General features: G+C 32.3%; 1 protein-coding gene across 1 annotated transcript; it reads left to right on the top strand.

The window, feature by feature from the left end:
• Window positions 1–6,420: 6,420 nt before the first annotated feature.
• On the top strand, window positions 6,421–20,390 carry LOC130448840 (trans-1,2-dihydrobenzene-1,2-diol dehydrogenase-like). The gene is made up of 5 exons (XM_056786381.1): window positions 6,421–6,727; window positions 6,843–7,099; window positions 13,279–13,464; window positions 18,808–19,081; window positions 20,055–20,390. The coding sequence occupies exons 2-5, from the start codon at window positions 6,848–6,850 to the stop codon at window positions 20,348–20,350; spliced, it is 1,008 nt and encodes a 335-aa protein (XP_056642359.1). The 5' UTR covers window positions 6,421–6,727; window positions 6,843–6,847; the 3' UTR covers window positions 20,351–20,390.
• The last annotated feature ends 2,539 nt before the right edge of the window (window positions 20,391–22,929 follow it).

Below are 22,929 nucleotides of genomic sequence, written 5' to 3'. Positions count from 1 at the left end.
TATAATAATTAATCAATAAATATATTATATCCTTAATAACTTATACTAATATATTTATTAAAATAATTGCATAGTTATTAGGAAAGTCCTGGTACATATGGTACGGACAAATGTTTCTTGTTTTATGTTTAGTTTCTGCTTTGTTTCTCAATTGATTGTAGTTGCGTGGTTTAAATTTTGTTTTTTCTTTTATCATTAAACTCTTCGAAATCAAAAATCAATATTCAAATTTACGCTGAAATGAAATTAAATTTTCATACGCTAGATCGTTATGAATGGGGTTAAATATTTATTAATTCGATTATGAATGACATTTTTATAAGTAAGGTCTTCATGAGTAAAGTTAAATTTCATAGATTATGTAAGGTATTTGGTTGCCACTGGCGTTGAATTTCTTTTGTTGAAGAATTATATCTCCTCTGAAGAGCGTGACCATCCCCAATGGCTCATAGTTGCAAGGAGAGGCAATAACTGGGGGATTGTTATGTTATTAAAGAAGAGAAATGTCTCCAGTTTCAAACAGTACGTAAAACCCCTGGAAGACCAAAATTTCAAATAGACAATCATTTGAAAGGAATACTTTGAAGGAAATTACATGTGTTTTTCTTTAGGGAGAGAGACATGCTTTATTGTCAAAAAATTGTTACAATTTGTAGACAAAAGCTTGTGAGAACTAAAAAACAAACATAAAAATAACTAAATAAACATACGACTAAAACAAAATTTCAATATACAGAATAAAACCACAAAGAGTAATAAAATTATAGGCAATAATAATAGGTAATAATTAGTATTTAAGTCCATAGCAAAAATTATTAGAACTCGTTTATAGAGTAGAAGGCACTTTCCAGTAAACATGCCCTCAAATTATTAGGGAGTGCGAGAAAATATGACATCGATTTGATTTCAATTAGCAAGTGATTGTGCATTTTTTGCATTGTAAAATATTGAGCCCTTAACTAATTCTGAACGTGGAATAGGTGGGTAAAGGTCGTTGCACGGCTATCCACTTTTAGGAATGTGTAAATTGATGATACGTGCTTACGAATTAGACAAACGAATTCAAAGATGAATAAGGAAGGAAGAATAAATTTTTTTAATCATTTATACGTTCCATACGTTCCACAGAAGGGAAGGGCATATCGGAGATGCGAATGAATAAGGGCATAATAAACTCTGGAGGAGGTGGTGAAGGCAAGGACAATGGAAATATAAAAGTAACAAAATCAAATAATGGTTCATCCACATGTCTAAATGTAAAATATAAACGATCCGTCGTCTTTGCGACATTTTCGTCTGTGAACAAAATAGTAAGTCGCTTTGGAAACAGAACGTTTTTCGGATTCGCAGAATATCATCAGTGCTCACTAAGCACCTAAATTTCACGCGCAATTTGTCTAATTATTATATTATATGACCCCTCTTATAATGGGTTCGTCGCGATGTTGTCGGTTTTCACAAAAAACTACTTGAGTCCTTTGTTAAAAAGCTGAAACAGTAGAAATGAGATAGAACGGAAAAATAATATTTGAAACAAATTTCCAACAGTAATATGGAGAAGAAGGACGTAAGGACAATAAAAGAAATGAGAAACCGAAGAAGAAATATTTTTTATTTAGATGAAACGTGGATTGATGAGGAAAATAGACCGAATAAATTTTTGAGGATGATGACAAATGTCTCAATCTCTTCGGTAATTATATCGATAAGTAACAGTAAGTGTACCAATCTTTTGGTAATAAAATTATTGTTTTATTGCACATGTTTCTTATTAATAGCCTACCGGAGGTTAAAAAAAAGGGCTTTCGTAGTACAGATCGGCAGACAAACTACAATTCGCTTGGATGTTTTGCTTCTAAGAAGCAAACATAAATATTGGATGTGCAGCCATCTAATTACTCGATGGCATCCCTTGCATAATGACCTAGAACGATGCTTTGATTTTCGGCTTCATCACAATTCTCTAAAACCATGACCCAAGTACACTATTTCGATTCATATTAGCAAAACGACAGTGATGAAATATTTCATAATCCAGTTATTTCATACTACACTTATTTTCAGTTTTGGATTGAAAATTTTATTTTGTGTTTTACTAATTTTTGAGAGGTTGTTTAAACATAACTTTTTATACTTACCTTAAAGTCATTGCTGTCAGTAGGCGGCATATAGTGTAACTTCTCCACTTATATTAGCGCAAAACGAACAAAAAAATTATCGAATTTTGATTCTGTTCTTAGAAAGTATTTAAATACACTTTATTACTTTTGATAACATGGTAGTTTTTTCAGTGCGTTTCTTCACTACTTTTTTGAATTCTAACCCCAAATAGATTGTAGCTGAAACTTTTTTATAAGAAATTTCTGGAAAGTAAAAACAAGCAGACAAATGAAAAAATATATGGGAAAATTGAGAAAATCAACAACAGAGTAGGAGAAAGTAATGAAAACGTGCACAAAAAAAATATATGGATAAAAACAATTACAAATATAGAACATTATTAGAAGCTAAAATAGAAACTAAAACAAAAAAATGTAGAGGGAATATGCAGGAAAATTAAACATGAGATGTTTTGTATAAGAACATTAAAAATTGTGAGAAGGTAGAAAACAATTGACTGAAGATAAGACAATTAGAAAGAAAAGATAAGTGTAGAAATATAAATGTAAAATGCAAAGAAATTACCAAAAAAATCAAAATCCACAGAAACTGAAGATGAATTGAAAATGGGCGTCATGTATAGTATGGTAGGTAAAACGTGAAACAGGAAATTAAAGAAAGCAATGACAGCAAAAAGAGGATACAAGAAAGTAAAAACATGCAAGAAATTATAAAAAAAATATATGGGCAAAATTGATAAAATTAACCAGAAAATAAGAGAAAGTAATAAAAACGTAAGCAAAGAAATAAAAGAAAGGAATAAAGTTTATGGATAAAGACAATAAAAAACATTATTAGAAGCTAAAATAGAAACTAAAACAAAAAAAATGTAGAGGGAATATGCAGGAAAATTAAACATGAGATGTTTTGTATAAGAACATTAAAAATTGTGAGAAGGTAGAAAACAATTGACTGAAGATAAAACAATTAGAAAGAAAAGATAAGTGTAGAAATATGAATGTAAAATGCAAAGAAATTACCAAAAAAATCAAAATGCACAGAAACTGAAGATGAATTGAAAAATGGGCGTCATGTTTGGTATGGTACGTAAAACGTGAAACAAGAAATTAAAGAAAGCAATGACAGGAAAAAGATGATGCAGGAAAGTAAAAACATGCATGCAAATGAAAATATATATAGGAAAATTGAGAAAATCAACAAGAAAATAGGGGAAAGTAATGAATACGCCAACAAAAAAATAAAAGAGTGGAATAAAATATATGGATAAAGACAATAGAAAATACAGAACTTAATTAGAAGCTAAAATAGAAAATAAAACAGATAGGAAAAATTAAGAGGGAATATGCGATAAGAAAGAGAAAATAAGTGTAGAAATATAAATGTAAAATGCAAAGAAATTATCAAAAAAATCAAAATGCACAGAAACTAAAGAAAAATTGAAAAATGGGCGTCATCACTTAAAAATGAATCCAACCGATCAGTTTTTATTGAATTTGCTATTTACAAAGATTTTACAATATAAGTGTAAATATATTTAAAATCAATTAATAAATATTTTGAAATTAATTGATAAATATTTACTACATAGTTTTTGGAAATTTACTGTTGCTGTAAATAACAGTGCAATAGTTAAATTCCCTTGACAAAGATTATAAAAACGGTATAATATCAAAGTAAAAAGCTCCGTAAATTTGTTATGAATGGATAATCAGGTAGCCAATATATTAATACGAGTACTTCTCCAACTAACGATTCTTGCATATTTTCTAATAGGAGTATTTTCCGTCATTTCACTTTTTGTAATATCCGTTATGATCTGATCTTTACTTAACCCTGCCTCATTGACTTTTTTTTCCTTTTCATATGATTAATATTGTGAAAGACTACGCTTAGCATTGTCTATAGTTGTCTTTGAAAATTATAAACAATTACTGAAGTAGTACATCATACATCCCATAGAAATTTTAGTTTAAAATAGAAATCGGCAATTTTATGAAAGTGAAAAAGTTGAGTTATTTTGAGTAATCTTCGAGTCTTTGCCAACTAGTTTATAATGGATGTTAATATTTTGGACTTTGACAATCAGATCCCACAACGTAGTCTTTTTAATATGTATTCCAAGCTTTGGAAAAACTAGGTATTCAATTTTGTTAATTCTTGTAAAAACATTAAATTTATGGTTTTCAACATTCAATATTCAAAATTACATTTCTATGCTTCGCCAAATAAGGGACTAGAAGACATAGAGGAAATTCTCAAAAACATCGAGGAACATATTAGGGGCCAAAAAGACAAAGCTATTCTAGGAGTTGACCCATAACACAATGGGGAATGAACTTCACAGACAAAAGAGGACAGATACTTATTGAGTGGATAGCTACCACAACAACCAAGTAAAAAACCGGATTTCAACGAAAATGAGTCGCTTAGTGACCATAACTATGTTATATTCGAGGTTGAACATCAAAACAAAAATGCCGGAGACAAACTTTTAAAGGAAAATTGGGTAAACAAAAACTTGGTGCCGCTGCATCGAAAATAAGGGACAATAATGACTTTAGTGCTGGAAGATTTTCCACCCACTTGACTTGGATACTTGTAATCAATGTATGCCTAATAATCATTGTAAATCTTACAAAAAACCAGCCTATTGGGGGACAGAAGAAATACCACTTATGCGCAGAGACTGCGTGAGAAACAGAAGGCTATACAAAAGAATAAACGAATCAGAATCGAGCCATGCTCTTCTGGAGAAATATAAAACATGAAAAGAAACTCCCATTAGAGCGATTAAAACCGTAAAAATCAGGAAATGGGCTGAAGTCTACAGGAGCTAAATCAGAACATTTGGGGAGATGATTATAGAATTATTATGAGAAACCCCCTTCATACACATTTTTCAATGACCACGACGTACTGGCCAACTGTTCCCAGTCCAAAAAAAAGTTGAATCGAGGACAGTTCATCGTACAAGAACTTGCAATAGTAGCTGCTAAACTGGTAAGGTAATGGTAAGGCTCCTGGGCCAGGTTACATATCTCCAGCTGAAGTTTTAAAATCTTTAGTAGAAATTAATCCGGGCTACGTAATTAAGCTACATAATAGCTTGGCTTTAAGAGAGTTTCGAGAAGAATGGATGTAAGCGCAGGTTGTTTTACTTATCAAACCGAATAAGCTACCTCAAGACCCAACATCCTACCGCCCAAGCCTAGCGCTCAAACAGTACGGTTTTCGAAAAAAAAAACAGACAATAGACGCCATCAAAAATGTCATGCAAACAGCAGATTTCAGCACACCACCTAAAAGCCTCTGTGTAGTGGTAACAATTGATGTTAAAAAAGCATTTAACAGCGATAATGGCGATTAATAATGAGCAATCCTAAAGATCGAAATATAGACAAAAGTCTCTTACAAATAATTTTTTTGATCTCTCCAAAACAAAGATCATACTAGAAGCCGAAGGTACCTACCTCAGAGGTAATATAGATAAGCAGCGGTGTATCTCAAGGTTTAATTCTTGTGAACGTTCTAAACGTCGACCTGCTTAGGTAAGGAATAACATTATTAGGCTCTACGGACGATGTTGTGATGGTGATCATAGAAGGGAATGAAGATACCTTAATAATCTTCCAAAATACCGGTGTCCACGTATTAATTTCCAGCTATACCCCTCCTCCTCAGTACCTAATGAAGACGATGTCCTGTTATTTTTATAAGAACGAGAAATGCCTATTTAAACATCTAGCTCCTGCTATATAGAAGTTTCAGGACGAAGTTTCTTCTAAGGAGTGGGTAATATCACACTGATATAGACCGTGAAGTCGGTCTTGTTATAATATGTTTAACGGATACGTCAGATTTTTTGTATTATTGTGACTGTTTTTAATTTGATGTCATAGTGAAAATACATCGGGACAGTGACAGCTGAACTAAAAGTGTATTTAAATAAATTAGATGTTAAGTGTGCTAAATATTAGTGAATGTTAATTGTATAAGTTAGTGTATAAATAAATTACATAAGTAAGGTTCAACGTGTTTATAAATTCATCCCACCGCTTATATAAATAAGAACATTATTCTGTGATTAATATCATAATATGGATGCACCCAATAACATTGTTGTTCCATTTTTCTTTGATATGAGAACCTCCTTATATCACATGTTTACAAGAAATTATTTACACTGCATTCCGAAACAATCCATAAGTTTCATCAAAAACAAAGACGAAGATCAAGGTTAATCGAAACATATAAGATAGTGTCGAGACAAATAAATCAAAACTAAAATATTTTATTGAAGTAGTATCATTTGTGATACCAGTCTGAACAGAAATGGAACAGTGAAACTAGGACAACATAATTACTTTCATACGCTGACAATGTGTGTAGTATTGATAACAGTATTAATAACAACGGAAAATGACAGGGCGAAATATAAAGCTTCAATAAAAACAAGTTTGCGAATACGCCTGTCTCGGTCGAGCACTGTGCTTCAAACGTAAAACACTTTAATCGTGACCTTGGTTAAACAGCTCAGTCTCCACCAGCAATTGCCGACTAGTATACCGACAGTCATATCAATTACTAGTGTAGATTGTGAATTCGGGTAAGTTGCTGATATATGTAATAAGTCACAGATAAAAAAAATTGTTTGGAGTTCAAGGAACGACAAGAGATAAAAATAACTCATTCACTTGAGAGTGAACATTAAATATTTACAGCCGAAATGTTAAGATGGGGTATAGCTGCCGCTGGCAAAATTTCCAATGATTTTGTAACGGCTATCGTACAGTGTTTACCAGAAAATGAACATAAAGTTGTAGCGATAGCCAGTAGATCACAAAAGACTGCCGATGAGTTCGCTAAAAAACATGGCATTCCAAAAGCTTACGAGGGATACGATAAATTAGCGAAAGATGAAAAAGTTGATATCGTTTATATTGGAGTTTTAAATCCGCAACATTACGAAATTGCAAAGGTAACATTATTTAAATAGCATATAATTCATCAGTTCATCAATATTTGATTGAAATTATTGGTGTTTATGCCAACGAAAGTGCATATTTCCAAACTAAAATATACAGCGTGTCCATAAAATGACGAATAAATTTATTATCAGATAAATAAACAGAAAAATCCAAAGATAATTTAATTTATTTTTATAAAAATAATGAATGCTGCAAAGTGAATATTTTATTCAAATTAAAGCTCCGACTATTTCTAATTTACTGATTGCAAAAATCTATCACAAGTCTATTCAAATTGGTACATAGTGGTCGGAAAATGAAGTGTATCGGTTTTTTTAAACGGGCGTAAGTCGAAAAAGGAAACTTTCGGCAAACTAAAAAAAACTGTTCAAATGAAAATATTTCACTTAAAATATTCAATTCAATTTACAACAGGATTAAAGATTTTACACTTGTATATTTATCCATACTTTGGTTATATAGCTCTAAAAATGTGGAACTACCGCCGTTTTAAAAAAATAAAGTTGCAAGAAAATAAAAAACTATTAAATTTCAAGTAAAAACTGTTATTTTTATTGTAAGCCAATGCTTGCAATTTACTAAAAACGTGGTAAAACGAGTTTGAAAGAGGAAAAAAGTTAAAGATATAGATTTGAGGCCATATTTCTGATTTATGGATCATCGTTGGTTTCTTCGATCTCGAAATCGCTGGTAATCTCTTGAGATCTGTCATCAGTCACAAATTTATTCGACAAATCCCCGATACTCGTTGGAATATAGGCTCAATATTTTAATATCTTCATATTTGAAGTTTTTATTGGCATTCGACCTTGGTAAGCCTTAATCGAAAGTGAGGAGAGAGTAACTGCTTTTGTTTTAGCCAGTAAAAAGTTGTGATCAATAATACCATTTATTGTAGGATACGATTCAACACATCGTTTTAACTTAGATTCATTATCGAACATAAAGAGACTACTAAACTGAAAATACATTTTATCCTTCTTATCTGTGTTTTTCCACATTTTGCCATTTCTTGAAATCTAAAACCTCATGAACAGAGAACTTATTAAACCGTGATTATGCAAAATTATGTCAATTATTTCATGAACATCAAAAAGCGGTCATGTTACATTAAAGCCTCCCGAAATCCCTGTCACAAGGGAGGAAACTGTGGCCGGGACAAGGGACATACTGAGTGACCTTCTGAAAACGTCCCGAATCTGTCAGGTATAAGCAGAACTTTCTGATATTTAGGCCTTCAAAACCTGAACATCGAAAAAAAATGGACTTACGCCCGTTTTAAAAAAACGATTCGTGTCATTTAACATTGTATCTCTCCAAATTTATGAATAATCTGCTGAAGAATTGAATAACAAATAACATAAACTTCAGTTGAATGAATTATTCTCAAAGCAATGTAAAAGATAAACATATTCACGTGTTAACTATAGTTCTCATTTTAATTAATTGTTGACAAAAAATAATTGCTTGAGAAGATTTGAGGTTTTCAAAATTCAAATCAAAATTGTGTGCTAGATTGTGGAATAACCCACAAATAACAAACTGTTTTGTTAAAATGTCTTCAACTTGAGTGAAAGAATTATAATTTCAATGATTGATGTTGGTTATGAGAAATCAATTACAGTTGGATGAAGTACACTCATATCATAAACGTATTTCTAATTCCGCTTCAAGCAGAATAGAAAGAAAATACAAAGACTTGGGGTATGTTGGAGATGCACCTAAGGAAGGTAGATTTAAAGTTAATGCAAATAATTATAAAAATTTCATTTTTCTCCATAATATCATCCATTATGTACACTACATGGATTGTCTGGGGATCTGGATATTGTTTGGAGTTTCTTGCGTATAAAATATTTTTAAGCAGAATACCATCCTTATTATGCACATTCCATACATAAGTTGGCCGAAGATGACTATGAACACAAAGCTGAATGTTAATAGTAACGTTCCATATTCGGACGAAGCAAGATTCTATTTGAATGGGCACGTATACCTCTTATTGTTCTGATAGAAATTCTTATAATTAAAATACTATTGTTAATACATGTTTTTTTAAATAATGTTAAGAAGAGAATTGCACCTGGATCGTCTACAAAACACATTACTTCCTAATTCGATCCAGATTTTTCTTGATCTTGATTTTCAAAAATTTGGAGCACAATTGCAGAAATCACAATTAGCTGCGCGCCAGAACATTTCCAAACCCATGGATCGGAAAAAGAGAATAGTTTAATGGATCGACAGATCATCCGACCTTATGCCCTATGTATCAAGTAAGGGAAGATCTTGAGGAAACTGTCCTGAGCAAACTGGATATAAAATATTTCATTATTTTTCCGATATGTAGATGATTGCATTACCACCGTACCAAAAAATCAAATTGAAAACATAAATAAAAAATTCAATTCACAATCTAAATCGAACAAAATAATAAAATCAATTTTCTTGATGTCACATTAGACAAAATTAACAATAACATGAGAACAGATACGAAACCAACTTGGTCCTCAAGATATTTGAACTTTAATTCGTGTCATCCTGTGTCACAAAAACGATCAGTGATAATAAGTTTGGTCGATAAATGTATCCAACTATCAGATCCTGAATTTAGAAGATTAGAAATATGTGCATTGAAAGAAAATAATTATCCGGAAAAAATGATAAACAACATATTCAAGAAAGGGATAAACAGATACTACAATCAATTAAAAAGCAAAACAGAAACTAAACATCAAAACAGAAAACATTTTTTCTTACCATATGTACAAGGACTTTTCCAACAACTATCGAATTATATTAATAAATATGATATTAGTATAAGTCATGAAGGATAATATATAATATTTCATTAAATTGAAATCTAAAACACCAAAAAACAAAAGAAGTAATATTATATATCAAGTGCCTTGTATTAATTGTGATGCTGAGTACATAGGGCAACCATATCAATATTTAGAAAATAGACCAAGAGGTCATCAATACGATAAAAAAATAGAACTGCATTAACGAACCGTGAAATATCAAAAAACATGGATTCAATTATAAAAATCCAAAAATTCTTGGAATTGGAATACACGAAAAAGAGAATTTTTAGAAATGGTTCAAATTCATAAGAACGAAAAAGCTATAAATGATAAAAAGACCTAAATATTTTAATTAAAATTTATAGTTCTATTTTGTAAATACTAATAAAACTACAAATAATTTAATTGAATACAGCTACATATTTGAGATGTAACGACTAAGGAAAATTCATTTTTTTTAATTAGAACAAATTTCTATTGTTTCTACATCGGTCTATTTTATTTTTCAATTAGTTTTTTGGCCAGTGGTTCGTAGTTGGATGGCACCACTTAGCGATCGCTGGGGAATGTTTAACTACATGTAACACATATCAACTATCTTTGACGTTGTCCTCAGTTCGGGTCTCAAGCCCGAACGAGGGTTGTTATACTGCCCTGATGAGACGTAATAACGTCGAAACTAGTCAATGGTTACAACCTCTTGCAACTGCGAGCCATTGGTGATGTACCTAATGGCTCGCAATTGCAAGAAAGAGGCGTAATCAATGATTAGCTATTTTGGACTCTGTTGTGTTTTATCAGAGCGTTGTAATAACCTCTCGTCTTGAGTCTCTAATCAGTATAAACCGGATGGATATAGATGATTTGATTGTATTTGAATTTTCCATAATCTAATATGAAATAGCAAGCTTGAACTAATGCGCGTAAACCGCGTAAACACTGCAGATAGGAGATGGACGCAGGATTAGTCGCTTGTTTGAGAGAGGTTAAATGAATGGACTTAAGGCCGCTTGACATGGTGCATGCAATTTCTTGCAACTTCAAAATATTACATAGAGGAATATTGCACGTCGTTTGGCATTATGGCAATGGTCTCTCACCATTGCATCATGGTTGCTACTAATCAAAGTTCCAAAAGTAAAAGTAGGCAATTTTCTAACCTCAAGCACCGGCAATAATTATATCTGCCTCTGCCTTGCTTTTGGAGTCTGATGGATAGGTTAGCTAGAGTATTAGTGTAGAAAACATAAAGAAATTAGTTGAGAATGGATGAAAAACATTTGAAAACTCCTGAGGAAAATAAAACGTAATATAAGCAGTATAAAAACTCATTTCTCTCTAAAACTGAAACTTAGACTCAATAAAAATGGCACCTAATCGATAAAATTGCGAGTGCGAGATCTTGCATGAAACAATCAGATGAACTTCATCTGCGCACGTTGTATTGCATGATGTTTTCCGGTCTTCAGGGCATTTAATTATTAAATGCAATTTGTGACGAGTGAAAACCGCGCTGTGTTATCGACCCAAATATTTTATTATATATTATTGTTATGTTACAATTTACAAATGTTAACTATGTCACAAATTTCTAAGTGACATAGTCATCAAAGCTATTGCCTTAAAAGTATGTCTCGATAAGCTCTCCAAATATTTGTTGCAGTTTATCGAAATGATAATGAGCGTATTGCTTATCTTGAAATTCAATTTAAAAAAAGCCTTGAGTGAAGTAAACAGGTTAAAAATACTTTCAATAACAAAACAAAGCGATAAATATTTTACACACCCGTGAATTGCGAATAACAAGAAAAAATTGTAAAATGTAAAACCACAACTTCACAACAACAGATAAAAATACGGAAAATAAACAAAAAAGCAGTATACTATACAGGGTGTTCCAGCACTTCATGCAAAAAATTCGGGAGTAGATGACGTGGAAATAATGCTGTGACAAAAAAATCTCATACGACCCCTCGTTTCTAAGTTGCGAACTTATATTTAAGTACATATTTTCTCAATTATCCATTCGAACATTATTAATTTTTGACGAACGGAATAATAATAATAATAAATCTACACTACTATCTGAAGGCCAGGGGCGGCTTATGCGCAATGGTTAGCAATACGTAACTTTTAAAGGGACAACCGGTACAATCGAAAGAAAGGAAAAATAAATTTTCCAACCGGTTATTTAACTTGATAAAATTGGTTTAGGAGTTATGTAGATTTCTAAAACGTTGCGTTGTACATGCCAAGGAAACCGTACGCCATGAAGAGACATTCTGAAGAAAATGAACATAAATTGTAATTATTTATTGGAAATACTTACCGGATGTATTGAAACATTTTCTTACTTTTATTTATTTTAATACTCATAATTTTTATTTATGGGCAGATTAAAATTCTCGCGGTACAATTCAAACAAAGAATCAACATTGATTTTGTGTTAATTTGTTAACAGAAATAGTGAGTAATAATTAAGTAGGTCCATATTTTTTTGATAATAACCTGAATGGTCAGCGATACTTGGAATTTCCCAACCATATTCCTCTAAACATTCGCAGAGACATGTTGATTATGCACGATGGAGAGCCTCTCCACTAATGATGTAAAAAATCATTTTAATAACATTTTTTCTAACAGATGAAGGTCCATTCGCATGGCCACCACGTTCCCTTGAATTAAATACAATAGATTCATTTTAAGGGGGACATTATAAAGGGTTGGTATATGCAACACTGGTAAACGTAAGAAATGAAATCATCAATAGAATTCTGAAGAAAATTATCATTAATTATAATTTTGAAAATACTTGCTAACATCGAGTTACTTACATAAGTAAAAAATTGAAATGCAGAAAAATTAAGTTAGTTACCATCCAACTTATCAAAGTTATCAAAACTAAAATAGATATTCAAAATGGGCACCTTGCACTACACACATGCAAGAGTATTCCAAGATTCTGCCTTATAGCGTCACAATGGAAGTTTATTCTATCGATCATTTCGTCCGATTATTATATTTGGTGAAGTTGTATCAATTCTTTAGCAATTGGATTGGTACAGTAAATAAGGATCTTCGCCCATACTTACACTTCAAAACAAGCATAACAAAAAGCAACACAAAAAATAAATTTATGTTGAAAAAGGAAAATATAGACGTTTCTCTCCTTGAGCTTCCTTTTTGCGCACCAGTATACAGTGTGTTTGTGAAGTAATGTGACTTGCTATTATTTCAATTTCTATTATGTTTAGGAAAAAAAACAGTACATGCAGATATTTCAATATTTCTTTATGAACCTGGAAGCAGATTCAGTAAAGTTACTTTACGAACGTACTATTAGTATATTTTCAATATTTCAGTTAATGCTGGAACATGGTAAACATGTGTTATGTGAAAAACCATTGACCTTGAATGAAAAGCAAACTAAAAAACTTATTGGCATTTCCAAGGAAAAGAACCTTTTTCTAATGGAAGCTGTGTGGTCAAGATGCTTTCCTGCTTACAAAGAAATGAAAAAAATTATCGAATCCGGAGAAATTGGTGAAGTAAGTACCATTAACTAATTGTTAATAGTTGAATATTACCAAAAATTAGATCATTCTGATTTTTTTACAAATTTGCGTAATAACCAAACATACTTTGGAGTCAATCTTCTACATCTACTAATGACTAATTAGTCATAAGACTAACATTTACATTATCATACCAAACTTTATTTAAGCAATCATTCTTTTTAAGGTTATCCGTTAGCTTAAATGCAAAATATGAGAATTGTTCTAAATTGACCAGGAGGATCAGTTCTAATCAGGAGTCGAAATATATCCTCTAAAATACGTATTTACATGAAGTACATGGCATTTTTCACGACTCTATGAAAGTGTCTACTTTCCAACGTACGGCGTTTATTCCTGTCGCACACATTCCTATCGATGTATCTGGCAACTAATGGCCGGTATACACGGCAACGATAAAACTGCGCAAACGAACTGTACTAAAATCGGCGCAGATTTTTTGGTTGGTGCAAGCCATCGGGGCAAGGTTCTAAATCTATTCGATAAATCGTTGTCGAGGTGTGTGTACGGAAGTCGGGTCAATAATTCAGTTCGTTCGCAAGGCTCGGTATAGGCGGACGCTTTCGTAAGTTATTGGAAGAAAAGGAAATATCCTGGACCTGTACCTGTAGCTAAAAACTTCAAAGTTGCCGAAAATCTTTCATGGGGACTTATTATTGCTGATCTAATCACGGTATTGCTTTTTTGTATTCGCGGTGTAACTAAAAACAGGAGATGAGTCTCAAATAATTCTGCCAGTCTTTCAGGGAAAATTTCAACTCGTTTAATAAATTTATGTGAGAGTATGACTTTCTTTTAAGAAGCCAATCCTTACACCACACACTACGTGATTTTCTTTTCTTTTTGAGCAAAACAAGCCAGGCTAGCGCAAGCACTTCATTCTCTTCCATCATAAATGACGTGTTTTCTGCTGAGAACTGACGATCGACGCAGATATCGTAGATACGCACTACCAGCGATAAACGGCGCAAATGAATGTGTAGTTCGTTTGCGCAGATTTATCGTTGCCGTGTATACCGGCCATAACATAAGATAAACTGTCCGGTCTGTATATGTTACTGGCAAATTACGCGCAATTAGTCGCTTTTTCGCTTCGAAAATTTCCCGATTCTCTCTCTCAAATATTCTCAAAATAAGAAATGTCACTAACTATTCCTATTCACATATTGCTCAATCAATAATATTACTATGAGTAACAAGAATTAGATGTGAATAAGATGGAATGAAATTTTTAAAAAATTTATTGTTTTGTGAGGATAGTGGAAAAATATTGTACATCACTCGCTGGAAAGTGATAACCACACTCGTGTGATTTCCGCACTCGGCCTGCAGCCTCGTGTGTTAAATATCATTTACCGCACTGGTTATTTAAAATACTATATTAATATAAAGAGAAATTGTAAGTAGATTAAGACTTTGTGATAAAACATTGCCATATTTTTTTGCTTCATAACCATTCTTTTACAACAAGCAATTGAAGGAATTGATGCAAACTCGTAAACGTAAATTTCAACAAAAACGTACAACATAAGGTTGGCAACTATGTACCTTCGCTTTTTACTGATCAAGAGTCTCGCTTTATTTTTTGTCAGAATTGGTATGAAAAATTCCGTTCTGGAGATTTTTCCCTCAAAGTTAAGCAACATTCTGGTCGGCCTAGCGAAGTTGATGATGACCAAATCAAAGTCATAATTGAAGAGGATCGTCATATAACTATTCGATAGGTTGTGAAGAGGCTACATGTAACGCACACCCCAATTGAAAAACACTTAAAAAATGTCTTGGGCTGGTTAAGAAGCTTGATATTGAAAGAAGTTCAGACACAGAATAAACATTTGCGATATGCACCTCAAACGAAATGAAACCATTTATTGAAAAGAATCATCACAGGTGATGAAAAATGGATCATGTTCAGTAACATAGTTCCAAAACGATCGTTGAACAAACACGACGAACCAGCACAAACCACATCGAAAGCTGAAAAACAACAAAAAAAGCTCATGCTGTTAGTTTGGTGGAGTTACAAAGGTGTTGTGTTATTTGAGCTGCTTCCAAGGAACCAAACGATCAATTCTGATGTTTATTGTCAACAATCAACGAAACTGGATGAAGCAATCAAAGAAAACGGCCATTGTCAAATCAGAAAAGTTTAGTGTTCCACCATGATAATGCAAGGCACGTCTTTAACAACTCATGGGAAACTATTAGAGCTTGGCCGGGAAGTGATGTCACATCCCTTATATAACCCTGATCCGGCACTATCTGATTACCATTTATTTCGAAATTTTCAGAATGCCTTGAAAGATCAAACAAAGGTAGCAAAAGGTCATGGAAAATAGATAATTGATTAAAAACTATTCTTTTTGAAAAGTTTTTTATTTTATACTACAAAACCGAAATTACTTTGTCGCCAACTCAATATACAGTCGAACTCCGATAATTCAAACACCGATAATTCGAATTCCTCGTTAATTCGAACTTTTGCGTCGGTCCCTTGACATTCCTATACTAACACATGTAAAAAAACCTCGATAATTCGAACTTTTGAAGTTCGAGTTATCAAAAAAATTCGTATTTTCTGTGTTAAAATTACCGAAAAATTCGAATTTTTGGCGTTTAAATAATTGAAAAGTTCGAATTTTTGAAAAATTCGAATTTTTCTTGTATAAATTATGTATGCACATATGTATTAAAAAATTCGAATTGTTAGTGTTGAAAAAAATTGAAAAATTCGAATCTTCAGATTCTAGGTAAGACGACGATATTTTGTAAGTGTGAAATATGGGTGAACTGCAGACGGCGGCTGGTTTTTCCCAAAAACCGGCGCGACGATTTTATTACTGGTAGAGCTAAGAAAGCATTCCTAAATAGTTTTCTAGTTCGAACTGCAATTAGAAGACGAATGTATGAAACGACTGAAAAGAGAATAAGAGCTGCTGGGTTTTCCCCAAAAACCGGTGCGACGATTTTATTATTGATGGTACAGTTTGAAGGTGCAATTAAAAACGACGAGTTCACGGGACGGATTTAATTGCACCTTCAAACTGTAGACAAAGAGAGAGGGAGCGAATTAAAGAGAGACAAAGTAGAGTAAAGAGCAAACGTGGTGACTGATTTTTTCTGAAAGAAGGGCGCCAGAGTTTTATTGATACCTGACGACTTTTAAGAAGAAATCACTCGATTTGCTTCAAAGGAAAAAATCGTCAGCATGAAGCAATCTAGCATAGCTGATTTCTTTACAAAAAAATAAATATATGTATTTTTTTTTATTTTAAGATAAATAATCGGTCCTTTTTAGGACCAAAAATTCTTCAAACGTATACAAATTATTATTTTAAATAAATAAATAAACATGTTATATACCCATAACATATTTATTTATTTATTTATTTATAAAATGGAAAGATGCATCGAAATGCATACATATAGTATGTAAATGTGCACAACTCCGATAATTCGAACACCTCGATAATTCGAACTTTTGCTACGGTCCCTTGCAGTTCGAATTATTGGAGTTCGACTGTATAAATAAATATTTTACCATCAATGCCAATACCACAATTTATGTATGTAATTAATTAATCGTAATTTTACAAGTATACCCGGTGTACAATACAATACCATGTGAAACAGGCAACAAAAAACGTCATTTTTTGTATATTGGTCATAATTGGGTCGATTGTTTTTTCGTGAAATTTTCAAGTGCAGTCAAAATAAAAAAAATAATACTTATTCCCTATTTTCTGTATTCAATGTATTGAATATTATTATTACACAACTTATCTCGTAAAAAAAAATTTCCGTTGCGGTTAAAGACGTTAAAAGATCGTCAATTATTTGTGTGAAATAATTCCCGAAACAAATTAATAAAAATAACGTTTCCTCACCATCAAATATACTTCCAGTGAATTATTTTGGTAATAAGTCGCTAAATAAGAGTCGGGCTAGTTATAAGAAATTAGTCAACAAAAATTTGTATTTCGTTCTATAACTTTATGAAATAAATTCTTATGACAAACAAACAAAATATTTTTGTTTTTCAACAAACGATACTAGAAAAATCTGTCTGTCTGTCCGTAAACGTTTGTTGATAAAAAATTTTTAATATATGTTAATTTCAAGAATTATTATATCAAGTTAATATAAGTAATGCGCATTTTTTACTGTGAATGACGAATTCTTTATTAATATTTTACACTTTATCAATATCGTGTTTTTAATTGTGTTGAAATATTTATATTTAAAAAACTTGGCTGGAGTTCCGAAAACAGGAACCCACCAATTGGTCTCAAATTTTTACTAGATACTGTGTCACACACTAGATCAGAGGTGACAAACTCAAATTTGCAGAGGGCCATTTTTTTAAATTTTGAATTCGTAGGTTGGCCAGATTGAAAATAAAAAAAAAATGAACTGAATTATAAAACTTATAAAAGATGGTGTGTAATTATTTTGTCTTTATTTCTCACTACACTGTGCAATTTCATTATCTTCATTCGCCCATGGTCTAAAGAACGCCTTATTTCTATTTATTTAAAGAAATTTATGAATTAAATAAATCTCACCGAGCCACGCTACTGCTTATCGAAGACTGTCTATTAGAAATCATTCACAGAAATTGCTTACATACGTCTTCCGACACCTTCGGCCAATAGAAATGCATTTATGTTTACGATTTGATGTTTTCGTTGGTAAATGGTGGAGATGATAGTCCACGTGGACGGCCGGTTTGTTAGATGTTTACCGAATTTTATACGGGGAATAAACATTATTTTTCATTTCTTAATTTGGTATGAGTGTCGTGCGTTTTAATGAAATATTGATTGTTCCTTGAACTGTCTTCTGCAATTGATATTGGAAGAACTATATCTTCAAATTATAACTAATTTGAAATAAATTTAATTCCAAAGAATTTGTCAGTCTGCAAATATTTACATGAATACTCGGAAATATTTGAGAAGATATCTTTGAAAAGAATGTGTTTCAAATTACACAATTCTACATAAGTACTTCTACTAGTAGCTCAAGGTAGGCCAACCGGTCATACATATATGTATTTATATATTTCGCAACTGCGTAACACCTTCTTGAATGTTTGTTGTAGTATTGTGAAGTAGCATTTAATCCACAATTTTTCTTTTGAAATCTGAAATATTCTGCATACCCTAGGAAAGTATAACGTGCAAACAACTACAAAAATTCAAATGTGTGTCGTTATATCAAAAAATAATTTTGATCTTTTGATATAATATTTTATGATAGTTATACAGACTTGCCGTATTATCGTATTCACTAAAATTGATTTCAAATATTTAGGTTTTACAAGTAAACGTAGACTTTGGAGTACCTATTATTCAAAACGAAAGGATAAATAAAAAAGAATTGGGTGGTGGAGTCATCCTGGATTTAGGTGTATACCTTCTTCAGTTTCAACAATACGTCTTTCGCGGTTCCAAACCGACAAAAGTTGTAGCAAGTGGCGTATTAAATGAAAATGGAGTTGACAGTTCTGTAGCTGCTGTATTAATTCATGAAGGTGGTAAAACCGCTGTCGTTTCCGCTTCTGGAACTGTAAGTTTATCTTGTGAAGGTAAATATGAGATGAATTATCATTATAATAAAATTAAGTGCAGGCTACGTCTTGCAGAATGATCTTAAGCGTTGCTAAGGAAGAATATATAAATAGAATAATAGAAAAATAGAATTGATATAAAAAATAACGAGGAAATTAATATCAAAATTAATAAAATATCATCTAGTTTAATTTATTTTCTTCTAGTTCAAAGGGAATTACTATTTTTCCAAAATCGAGGCTTTGTTACGGGGTCCTTAGTCCCGTCACTGTTAGTGATGGCAACTATGTTTCTGCGAGTGATAACAATTATATGTTTGTTGAAAATACACATGTTGTTCATGAATGAAATGATTGCGATATCACTCTGTCATTTTTCATTACAAATGAAAATGGTACCAGCCTCTTTTGTGAAATATCTAATATCTATAGTGAAATGAGTATCTTCCACAAAGCATCCCAATTAAGTTTTGTTTCAAGAAAAACAGTACAAAAGAAGCACACGAAATCTTCAAATGTGTCATAGTAATAATATCGCTTTAAAGACTTTTTACAAGCGTTTCTAAAAGTGAAAATCGGCCAGTAAAGGACAAGGAACAGTCGGGATATCCTTTGATCACAGAACGGATTAAAATGAGCCAAAAATGGGCGTTTGATCATTCGCTCTATCAACTATTCAAGAGAAACGTGAGGTTATTAAAATCTTATTCGTGTCCGTCAAAGCATTTTAACAGTTTTGCAAAAGAAGGGGAGTGTGAGCCAGATCACGATTGAGCAGATAAAAGACATTATCTTGCAGGAATGGTACTATGCCTAGTAAAAATTGTTCTTGTTAATCTTATCCAAATATGGAGTCCAATATACTTCAAAATATGACAATTAATTAACCTAAGCTACACATGTGCAAACTTTTTTATAATTGGAATCTTTCTCTCTTTTACGAAAAAAGTTAGAATAATGCGACATTGTAAATTTCGACTTTTTTTTCAAGCTCGAGTATCCGGAACCAAGGGTTACATCCGCATACCATTATTTTGGTGTCCAACTTCGCTAGACGTTAACGGAGAGCTCAGAGAATTTCCACTACCAAAAAATTCAGACCACTTTGAGTATAAAAATAGTGCTGGCTTAGCTTATGAAGCTGAAGAAGCCAGGAAATGCATCATGAAGGGGAAATTGGAATCTCCTCAAATAACGCAAAGCGAAAGTATAGAATTGGCCCAGCTTATGGATAAACTAAGAGCTGCCGTCGGAGTAGTATACCCTGCGGACAGTGAAGCGTATTAAAATATAACCAACCATATAAAATATAATGACTTGAATTACACTCGTGTTTTTTTTTTCCACTGAACTCCCAAGCAAGTGTGAGGCGCCGTTCCATTAACTACGTCGCGCGAATATTCACATTAACAGAAGTATTTCGAAATGGTAATTGTCATGTATTAAAAAACTGTTACATCCTTTTAAAAAGTATTATCTAACGCGTGTATTTTCTCAAGACTTAAGTATTTTTCACGGTTAGCTCGTAAACTGAACTGTAATAGAAACAAACAAAAGTTGTATTGTAAAGTTATTTCAGAACAAGGTTTTAATATTCTATGGAAATTGAATTCGTTGCAGTTTGTTTTATCAAATAGTCTTATATGTCGATTATAACACATTAGAATAATTCATCAAGGCGGAGTTAATACGAATGGTTAACAATTGGTTGCAAGTTTAATCAAACAAATAAACCTTTGCAATTATTTGTTATTTCGAGTATTTGACCAATAACTCGAGTAATATGGGCCTCCAATCCTCGAAGGAAAAAGTCAATAGGTACGAAGTCACATAAACTAGCTGGCTAATTCACTGGTCCCAAGCGTGAAATTATTTATTCGGAATTTCTCTAGCAGCAAAGTCACGGTTTCACGAGGTATATAGCCTTCATCTTGTTAGAACCAAATGTCGAGCTTAACTTTTGGATATCGAACAATCTGTTATCGTCAAGTGATAAAACTTGCCATAACAGTAACATTTCGGTTGACAATATCACAGTTCAATAATTTAACATCTGAGAAAGTGCTTGCATTCTCTATCCTCTACCACAATACTTATGACCTATATGACATCCATACTTTCTGTCATAAACTACTGACCTTACTTGAGTCCTTGCTTCTAAAAAGCAAATTAATTCTATGTGGCGATGTTAATATTGACTTTTTCAGAGTGTGGCTTCTTAATAATGTCTCCAGTAAATTTTTGATTCTTTTGGTATAGTAATGCATATTACCTCGCTAAATAGAATAACTAAAACTAATTCTAGTACTATAAGCTATGTTGTGTCATCGTACGATCCAGAATCCAACGACTGTACTGTCTTTCACAAATTCAAACACCGATGTCCAACAAGTGACTGGGACATTCTGTCTGGGGTCGAATTTCCTAGATCCATAAAAACACTAATTAGTCTGGCGTTCAATTATTTTCCTCTCGGCGTATTAAAAATAAGCAAAATAAATCCTCGTCCACTAAAGGTTTACATATACCTCCAAAGAACATGGATCTTCATCTCACCTAGGAAAATTCTCAGGCATTGTCTTCTTCCAAAATAGCCGCCAACGATATTCTATATATATATATAAAAGAGGATGTCCTGACTGATTGACTGATTCATTCACTCATCAACGCCCAGCCAAGACTATTAAAGATAGAGACATGAAATTTTGAGGATATGTTTGTATCAGTGTGTAGAGGTGCGCTAAGAAAGGATTTTGCGAAATTTAGATTTTAATGGGGTTAAACGGGGTATGTTTGCAAATTCGACTCGGCCGCTATTGCGATATCGACTGTTTTTGCACTAAAACATTCTCCGTACAAATACCAAAAACCAATTTCTGCGATTTTCAAAATTGGACTTGGAAAGGGTTTAAAGAGTTCAACAAAAATTTTTATTGCGGAACCATATATTTAACAATTCTTCATGACGAAATGAGATATCAAAACGATTATTTTTTAGAAATGGGTCCCGTGTCAATATCTAAAAACTAATTTTTCCGTTTTTGGAAATTTCTTTTTGATTTCTTTAAAAAGGGTTAAATATGAAATTGGGTTTCCAGCATTTTACGCAGCCAATTCTGCATAGATATATGATATCGTATAAATAATAAATGTGCACAATTTTTAAATAATAATGTGTCTTTTCTTTATCACACTTCCAAATTGAATTAATGCATAGAATACATAAGTCATTTCTCATTGAAATAATAAGAAATAAGCATAATCTCTACCTCACCTGATAACCTCAATAATTACTTTGTAAATGTAGCTAAAAATTTATCAATTTCTATAACTCCTTCTCATGATCGGCTTTCATATCTCCCTGAAGCTAATGCTAACTTACACAGTTTCTTCTTTATGCCCGTAGTTTTAGCAGAGCTTCGCAGTACATAATACATAAATCTATATTTGGTACCGATAGGCTTACATTAGAAAGTGTTTCGTGTAAGTCAGAATGCACATTTCCAAATTACCTTAAACGCCAATAATTATACCCCTGCATGAGGATGAAGCATCGACCTGTCGCTCAATTGCACTCCTTGGCTTTTTATCATTTATGTTTAAATATAAGGCATGAAGGTAAAGCTCACTGCTTTCTTATCTAATCAGTTATTCTATCTATTGACATCGAAGTATTTGACTTAGTTTTTCCTCGATATCTTTCCACCTAATATTCTATAAAATTGTAAACTCCTTTTTGGGGTCTATTCTAAGATTACAGTATTTTATTTGAGAATTCTTGTTTTGTTCTGTTTGCTAGATTTGAAGTCCTTAAATCTGCCAACTTTCTCTCCAGATTCTTGATTTTCTCGTTCATCCGATTTTTC

This window comes from Diorhabda sublineata, chromosome 9, assembly GCF_026230105.1.
Source record: "Diorhabda sublineata isolate icDioSubl1.1 chromosome 9, icDioSubl1.1, whole genome shotgun sequence".
NCBI classification, from domain to species: domain Eukaryota; kingdom Metazoa; phylum Arthropoda; class Insecta; order Coleoptera; family Chrysomelidae; genus Diorhabda; species Diorhabda sublineata.
This window is presented reverse-complemented; position numbering and strand designations above follow the sequence as displayed.